This window comes from Oncorhynchus mykiss, chromosome 28, assembly GCF_013265735.2.
Source record: "Oncorhynchus mykiss isolate Arlee chromosome 28, USDA_OmykA_1.1, whole genome shotgun sequence".
Lineage (NCBI taxonomy): Eukaryota > Metazoa > Chordata > Actinopteri > Salmoniformes > Salmonidae > Oncorhynchus > Oncorhynchus mykiss.
This window is the reverse complement of record NC_048592.1, coordinates 43,040,712-43,050,399: the sequence shown is the minus strand read 5'-3', so window position 1 is coordinate 43,050,399 and position 9,688 is coordinate 43,040,712. Positions and strand designations below refer to the sequence as shown.

At 41.9% G+C, this 9,688-nt stretch overlaps 1 protein-coding gene across 1 annotated transcript in view; it reads left to right on the top strand.

The window, feature by feature from the left end:
* The window catches only part of LOC118944838 (oxygen-regulated protein 1-like), a 36,239-nt gene extending 27,061 nt beyond the window's left edge, over window positions 1–9,178 (top strand). Inside the window, exons 9-11 of the mRNA XM_036966351.1 lie at window positions 2,498–2,654; window positions 2,937–3,530; window positions 6,039–9,178. Coding sequence (XP_036822246.1) covers window positions 2,498–2,654; window positions 2,937–3,530; window positions 6,039–7,991 — 2,704 coding nt within the window. The 3' untranslated portion in view covers window positions 7,992–9,178. The remainder of the gene's footprint in view (window positions 1–2,497; window positions 2,655–2,936; window positions 3,531–6,038) is intronic.
* The last annotated feature ends 510 nt before the right edge of the window (window positions 9,179–9,688 follow it).

Here is a 9,688-nt window from a genome sequence, read left to right as displayed (position 1 = left end):
TAACGAATAATAATAATCATTATTATTATATTACTACTACTACTGCCACTACTACTACTAATAATTATAATAATATTACTACTACTACTAGTACATTTACTACTACTACTGCTACTTCTTCTATGCTAATAATAATAATAATAATTTTACGACTATAATAATATTACTACTACTACTACTACTACTACTACTACTACTACTACTAATAATAATAATAATAATAAATATATAATATTACTAATACTACTACTAATAATAATATTACTACTACTACTACTACTACGACAACTACAAATAATATTACTACTACTGCTACTAATAATAATATTATCACTACTACTACTACTACTAATAATATTAACAATAATACTAATACTATTACCACTACAACTGCTACTACTACTAATAATAATAATAATATTACCACTACAACTACTACTACTACTAGTACTACTACTAATATTACCACTACTACTACTACTACTACTAATAATAATAATAATATTACCACTACTACTACTAATAATAATAATATTACCACTACTACTACCACTACTACTACTACTACTACTAATAATAACATTACTACTACTACTGCTTTACTGCTACTGCTACTACTACTAATAATAATATTACTACTACTACTTCTACTAATAATAATAATATTACTACTACTACTACTACTACTAATACATTTACTACTACTACTGCTACTACTACTATGCTAACAATAATAATAATTTTACATCTATAAAAATATTACTACTACTACTACTACCAATAATAATAATAATAATAATATTACTACTACTACACATAATACTAATATTATTACTACTACTACTGCTAATAATAATAATATTATTACTACTGCTTCTTCTGCTACTACTCTACTGCAAAAAAAAATATAATATTACTGTTACTACTACTAGTAATAATATTACTACTACCACTACTACTACTACTACTACTATTAATAATAATTATAATATTACTACTACTACTAATAATAATAATAATAATAATAATTATAATAATAATTATAATAATATTACGAACTACTACAACTAGTACTCAGCTATTACTCTTCTAACTCTATTTCTACTACTAACTCTACTCTTCCTCCTACTGCTACTACTACTACTCCCACTAATAATATTATTTCGACTACTACTACTACTACTAATAATAATAATATTACGAATACTACTACTACTACCAATAATAATATTACGACTACTACTACTGCTAATAATAATAATAGTACCACTACTACTACTAATAATAATAATACTATTACGAATACTACTACTAATAAAAATATTACTAATACTACTACTACTATTAATAATAATACGAATATTACTACTACTACCACTAATAATAATACAAATATTACTACTACTACAACTAATAATAATAATATTTCTACTGCTACTACTACTACTACTAATAATAATAATAATATTACGAATACTACTACTACTACCAATAATAATATTACGACTACTACTACTGATAATAGTACCACTACTACTACTACTACTAATAATAATAATACTATTACGAATACTACTACTAATAAAAATATTACTACTACTACTACTACTATTAATAATAATACAGATATTACTACTACTACAACTTATAATAATAATATTACTACTACTACTACTACTACTACTAATAATAATAATAATATTACTTCTCCCACTAATAATAATAATATTACTACCTCTACTACTACTACTAATAATAATATTACTACCACTACTACTACTACTACTACTACTAATAATAATAATAACGATAATAACAATAATATTACTACTACTACTAATAATAATAATAATATTAATAATAATAACGATAATAACAATACTATTACTATTACTACTACTACTAATAATAATATTACTACCACTACTACTACTACTACTACTATTAATAATAATAATAATAATAATAACGATAATAACAATAATATTACTACTACTACTAATAATAATAATAACGATAATAACAATAATATTACTACTTCTACTACTTCTACTACTAATAATAATAATATTACTGCTACTACTGCTACTACTACTACTACTACTAATAATAATAATAATAATAACTACTACAACTAGTACTCAGCTACTACTCTTCTAACTCTATTTCTACTGCTACCACTACTCTTCCTCAAACTATATTCTGACTCCTACTGCTACTACTACTAATACCACCACTAATACTACTGCTACTGCCAATACAACTACCACTACTTCAACTGCTCCTGCTACTACTACTACTAAAAATAATAATAATCTACTGCTCCTCCTCTAACAATAGTCTTACTAATTATACTTATACTACTATTACTTCTCTACTACTACTACTACTCTAATGCTATTCCCACTACTAATAGGATCGACCCGGTGGAACAGCAGAGCAGGCTCGGTCTCCTCCACCGCTCAGCGTCCTTTGTCCCTCATCCTGTTGAGCACAGTGAGTCTACCTCCTCCACCCACCACCTCCTTATCCCCAAGGCCACTCTTACACCGATCTTCCGTCAGCTCTGCTCCTCGATACAGTGCATCAGACAGGCCTCCCAGCCTCCTGCCAGCCTGGAGAAATCACACAGCATGCCTGACTTCTCCTCTCAGGTAGCTGGGTTCACATGTTTATTAGGAATAGTCGTGTTGTTGTTCTTAGCCATAGGATTGTTTCTGCTGATTTATTTGTATTGTATGGCTTCTGTGTTTTTATGAATCGATGACTAACTGACAGATGAATAATTCTAACTCCTTCACACAAATAAGCGCCAGCTTGCCAAACAGCAGGATAGAACCTAAGGAATGGTTTGACAGACTAGACACAAGCTAAAGATGAGAATTCTTCTTCTTCATCCTTTTCGTCTTCTTCTACTTCTTCTTCTTCTTCTCCAGGTGTCATCGGTGTTCGGCTCGTCCTCCAAGGCGCTGATGTCCTTCCTGTCGGTGTCCACCCTGAAGGACACCCTGTCGTCAGCCCTGGGAAAAGGAGGAGGAGGAGAGTTTTGTAGAGGGAACTCTAACAGCGGGTCGGAGGCCCTCCTGGTGATGCAGTCGCTCCAGAAGATCTCCACCATGGAGGACGAGGAACAGCAGAGAGCCAGCCTGGCCAGCCTGCAGAGCCGGACATCTGATCAGCTGAAGGACAGCTGGAGAGACTTCCAGGAAAGGAGCAGTGAAATGGGAGACAGGGAAAGTCCTCCTCTGTCTCCGAGCACCAACCAGGAGTTCGCCTTGGATGTGGAGTCTGAGGCGGGTGACGAGAACGGAGGACGGTTGGGTATCGAGGAGCTCATGGAGGAACTTAACATGCCCCAGGAACTCAGGGATGAGGTGTCGTCGTTGGTGGAGGGAGAGAGAACAGTGCAATACGCCATGAGGTCTCCAATGTTAGGGGGCAGCGTCAGTGATATGTCTTATGCTGTTGACACTGAGGTAGACAAAGTAGAGTGTGATGAGATTGAGGAACTAGAGGTGTTTGAGGAAGATGTGAAGAAGATACCTGATAACTGGCCTGGGTCTGAAGCTTCTCAACCCAGACCTTCAGCTGAAGAGGAGGAGGAGGGGAAGCAGGAGGGAGAGGAAAATGAGGAGGAGCAGAAGGAGGAGGAACAGGAGGAGGAGGTGCAGGAGGAGGAGGGGGAGGGTTTGGATGCTAGGGAGAGAAGAGACTTCCCACAAACAGAAGCAACAGCCATTCACTCTGAGGAGGTCAGCGCTGCAGATCAGACACAAGATGTTAATAAAGCCATAGAATCAGGCATCAGGGAATCAAAGTTGATGTCAGTAAAGTCAATTGCTTCAGTGAAGTCAGAACCAACACTACAGTCGGGTGTTGATATACTTTCAGATCCTGTCAGGAGGGAGTCAACAGAAACCAAGTCAATTCAGTCAATGAAGTCATTGCTATCAGTACAGTCACTGAGGTCAGTAAAGTCATTACAGTCACTGAAGTCATTAGAGACGGATGATGGTTTACTAATTGAGCCTGAAACAGAAAGAGAGTCAATGAAGTCCAAGTCAATGCAGTCATTGAAGTCAGTACAGTCATTGAAGTCAGTGACGTCATTGAAATCAGCAAAGTCAGTACAGTCAATGCAGTCAATTAACTCAGAAATGTCATTGAAGTCAGTGAAGTCAGAGCCTGATATTGGTGGACTATCAGACCCTGACAGGATGGGGTCAAAAGAGAGAGAGTCAATGAAGTCATTGCTTTCAGTACAGTCATTACTTTCAGTACAGTCATTGCTTTCAGTACAGTCATTGCTTTCAGTACAGTCATTGAAGTCAGTACAGTCATTGAAGTCAGTACAGTCATTGAAGTCAGTACAGTCATTGAAGTCAGTACAGTCAGCTCAGTCATTGAAGTCAGTACAGTCATTGAAGTCAGTAAAGTCAGCTCAGTCATTGAAGTCAGTACAGTCATTGAAGTCGGTACAGTCATTGAAATCAGTAAAGACATCCCAAGATGTTAGTTCATTAATAGAATCAGGCATGAGGGAATCAAAGTCAATGTCAATGCTGTCAATGAAGTCTATTCAGTCATTGAAATCAGTAAAGTCAGAGAATTCAATTACAACAGTAAAGTCAGTACAGTCACTGAAATCACCAGCAGAGGTAGAGTCTGAAGTATCAGTTTCAATGAAGTCAGCAAAGTCAGTTCAGTCATTGAAGTCAGTACAGTCAGCTCAGTCATTGAAGTCAGTAAAGTCAGCTCAGTCATTGAAGTCAGTACAGTCAGCTCAGTCATTGAAGTCAGCTCAGTCAGCTCAGTCATTCAAGTCAGTAAAGTCAGCTCAGTCATTGAAGTCAGTAAAGTCAGCTCAGTCATTGAAGTCAGTAAAGTCAGCTCAGTCATTGAAGTCAGTACAGTCAGCTCAGTCATTGAAGTCAGCTCAGTCATTGAAGTCAGTAAAGTCAGCTCAGTCATTGAAGTCAGTAAAGTCAGCTCAGTCATTGAAGTCAGTAAAGTCAGCTCAGTCATTGAAGTCAGCTCAGTCAGCTTCTGAAGTATCTAGTCCAGCTGGTTCTGTTCATGAGAAAGATGTGGAGGAAGGATATGATGCTGAGGTGGAGGATGAGAAAGAAGAGGTGGAGGAGGAAGATGTGGAGGTGGAGGATGAGAAAGAAGAGGTGGAGGAGGAAGATGAGGAGGTGGAGGATGAGAAAGAAGAGGTGGAGGAGGAGGAGGAGGTGGAGGATGAGAAAGAAGAGGTGGAGGAGGAAGATGTGGAGGTGGAGGATGAGAAAGAAGAGGTGGAGGAGGAAGATGAGGAGGTGGAGGATGAGAAAGAAGAGGTGGAGGAGGAGGAGGAGGTGGAGGATGAGAAAGAAGAGGTGGAGGAGGAAGATGTGGAGGTGGAGGATGAGAAAGAAGAGGTGGAGGAGGAAGATGAGGAGGTGGAGGATGAGATAGAAGAGGTGGAGGAGGAAGATGTGGAGGTGGAGGATGAGAAAGAAGAGGTGGATAAGGAAGATGAGGAGGTGGAGGATGAGAAAGAAGAGGTGGAGGATGAGAAAGAAGAGGTGGAGGAGGAGGTGGAGGATGAGAAAGAAGAGGTGGGGGAGGAGGTCGAGGAGGAGAAAGAAGAGGTGGAGGAGGAAGATGAGGAGGTGGAGGATGAGAAAGAAGAGGTGGATGAGGAGGAGGTGGAGGGGGTAGTTAAGGTGGAGGAGGAGGAGGATGAGAAAGAAGAGGTGGAGGAGGGAGTTAAGGTGGAGGAGGAGGAGGTGGAGGAGGATGAGAAAGAAGAGGAGGAGGGTGAAAAGGCACAGAATGGAGAGAAGGGAGATAATGAGGAAGAGGAGGAGAAATACGAGGAGTTGGTTGAGGAGGAAGTTAAGGATATGGAGGGAGATTATGAGGGGGAGGAGGAAAGGGTGGAGGAGGAAGGGGAGGAAGGAGATGAGCAGGAGGAGACAGAGGAGGAGGAGGGTGAGGAAGTTGAGAGGCAGAGGAAGGAGTTAGCAGAAAAGGAAGAGGAGGGAGAAGGTGAAGAAGATGAGGAGGAGAAAAAGGAGGAGAGAGAAGAGGTGGGGGAAGAGGAGAAGGAAGAAGTGGTGGAGAGTGAGGACAAAAGATCTGAATCAGACTTTGAAGAGGGCAGGAGTGTTGATAGTCATCCATCCTCAGATAACAAAGTCTGTTCCAGTGGCAGGATGTTAGATGAAGTCTGTTATATAGAAGAACGAGGTTTAGAAGAGGAGGGAGAGGAGAAGGAGGAGGACCAGGGCAGCTGTGAAGAGCAGAATTATGACGAGGGGGAGCAGGTGGAGGAAGAGGAGGCAGCAGAGGTTGGGTCTGAAGTATCAATGTCAAGGAAGTCAATTAAGTCTTTAAAGTCAGATAATTCAGTAAAGTCAGAGAAATCTGTAATGTCTGAGAAATCAATGAAATCCGTAAATTCAGAAAAGTCAATGACTTCAAGGCAGTCTGTAAAGTCAGATAAATCTGAGGTAGAGTGTAAAGTCTCAGAACACGAGGAGGTTGACGTAGTGTCCAACAACTCCTCCTCTAGAGCCATATACCTCTGTGGTGTCAAAGATCAGGGTCTAGACACCTCCAACGAACTAAAGACTGACGAAGGAGAGGAAGATGAGGATGAGGATGAGGAAGAAAAGGTCAGAGGTAAAGACTGCTCCCATCCTGTTGAGATATCTCAGGAGCTTCTAGACTTTGTCAACACTGCTCTGAAGTCCTCCTCCCTGATGTTCACCTACGACCCTAAGGGTAACCTGCGGATCGAACCGGAGGGGGCAACCAGAGTCGTCCATACCAAACAGATGGTTATATTTAACGGGTGCGTCGACAGCCAGTACGGCCTGAAGAGACTGCCCAGCCCCAACACCTCTGACCTGTCTGACTACAGACCTGAGACATCCAGCAGCGGAGGGTACAAGACCCAGGGGTCAGTGGACATGTCAACGGAGAGCGGAGACGAAGACAAGGAAGAGGCAGGGAGACACTCGCCTGGCTTTCGACGTATCAGACAGACTAGTGACAAGCAGAGTAAAGCCAGTACTACCTCTCTGGAGCTCTGGGCCTCTAAACCCTCGGTAGAAATGAAAGCAGATCAGTTAAGGAGCCCTGAGAGTCTTGAAGGGAAGAGGCCCACAGGGAGCTTTGAGTCTTGTCACTCTGGGGCTAAAGTCTGTGGGGAGAGCCTGTCGTACGTCAGCGGGTCCAGCTCAGTGAAGACAGAACCAGGACCAGAGCTGGTCAGGATGATCGATCAGGGACGTTGGCTATTTAAGGAGGGGGACTCTCCTGAAGGGGTGGGAGGAGCGTGGCAGAGCGCAGCAGACTCTAAGAGCCTCCCTGACTCTAGTGAGGGGGTTCTGATTGACCAAGGGCGCTGGCTTCTTAAGGAGAATCACCTAATCAGGAAGTCTCCCCCGGTTCCCATGGGGATGTATGGTAACCTTGACAACACATCCGTGGATACAACCCTCAGTGAGGAGGCTCCAGCCTACGACCACCTCTCCTCCACCTCCCTCCACCATCACCACCACCTCAACCCCCTGTCTGTCCTCTCCTCCTCCGAGCTAGAGGAGCTGGCCCAACCTCCGACCCCTAAGTGCACCTATTATAACATGTCCCACAGCAGCGACTCAGACCCCTTCCTTGACAATCTCAGTCTCAACGGGAACGGGGCCAGGGAGAGGTCAGAGGGCAAGGATCAGGGATTGCAGGGCAGGTCTAAGAGGGAGACAGCTGTGGACACATCCCGGACCTGGGCGAGGAAAAATGGCAGCATGTCGTCGTTCGCCTCGGTGGAGTTCAGGATGCGGGACGGCAGGGTGCATCCGGAGGCGGGGCTGGGTGGGTCAGAGTCTGCTGTAGAGCCAAGCTCCAGGACTGCAGTGGGTATGTCTGGACGGAGCAGGGCTCTGCAGGTACAGAGCAGTCTAGAGTCTCTACGCTGTGGGCCGTATTGTCCTATACTATAATAACTGTTTTCCAATACGATAAACAACACAGATCTGTCCCATACCATGTACAACAAAGAACTGTCTCATACGATATACAACACAGATCTGTTCCATACCATAAACAACACAGATCTCTTCCATACCATATACACTAAATACCTGTCCCATACCATAATGAATACAATGCAGATCTGTCCCATACCATATACAACACAGACCTGTCCCATACCATAAACAACACAGACCTGTCCATACCATATACAACACAGACCTGTCCATACCATATACAACACAGACCTGTCCATACCATATACAACACAGACCTGTCCATACCATCTACAACACAGACCTGTCCATACCATATACAACACAGACCTGTCCATACCATAATGACTACAACACAGACCTGTCCCATACCATATACAACACAGACCTGTCCATACCATATACAACATAGACCTGTCCCATACCATATGCAATACAGACCTTTCCATACCATAATGACTACAACACAGACTTGTCCCATACCATGTACAACACAGACCTGTCCCATACCATAAACAACACAGACCTGTCCATACCATAATGACTACAATACAGACCTGTCCATACCATATACAACACAGACCTGTCCATACCATATACAACACAGACCTGTCCATACCATATACAACACAGACCTGTCCATACCATATGCAACACAGACCTGTCCCATACCATAAACAACACAGACCTTTCCATACCATAATGACTACAACACGGACCTGTCCCATACCATACGCAACACAGACCTTTCCATACCATAATGACTACAACACAGACTTGTCCCATACCATGTACAACACAGACCTGTCCCATACCATAAACAACACAGACCTGTCCATACCATATACAACACAGACCTGTCCCATACCATATGGAACACAGACCTTTCCATACCATAATGACTACAACACGGACCTGTCCCATACCATACGCAACACAGACCTTTCCATACCATAATGACTACAACACAGACTTGTCCCATACCATGTACAACACAGACCTGTCCCATACCATAAACAACACAGACCTGTCCATACCATAATGACTACAATACAGACCTGTCCATACCATATGCAACACAGACCTGTCCATACCATAATGACTACAATACAGACCTGTCCATACCATATACAACACAGACCTGTCCATACCATATACAATACAGACCTGTCCATACCATATACAATACAGACCTGTCCATACCATATACAACACAGACCTGTCCATACCATATACAACACAGACCTGTCCCATACCATAAACAACACAGACCTGTCCCATACCATAAACAACACAGACCTTTCCATACCATATACAACACAGACCTGTCCATACCATATACAACACAGACCTGTCCATACCATATACAACACAGACTTGTCCCATACCATAATGACTACAATACAGATCTGTCCCATACCATGTACAACACAGACCTGTCCCATACCATAATGACTACAACACATACCTGTCCCATACCACAGACCTGTCCCATACAATATACAACACAGACCTGTCCCATACAAAATACAACACAGACCTGTCCCATACCATCTACAACACAGACCTGTCCATACCATATACAACACATACCTGTCCATACCATAATGACTACAACACAGACCTGTCCCATACCATATACAACACAGACCTGTCCATACCATATACAA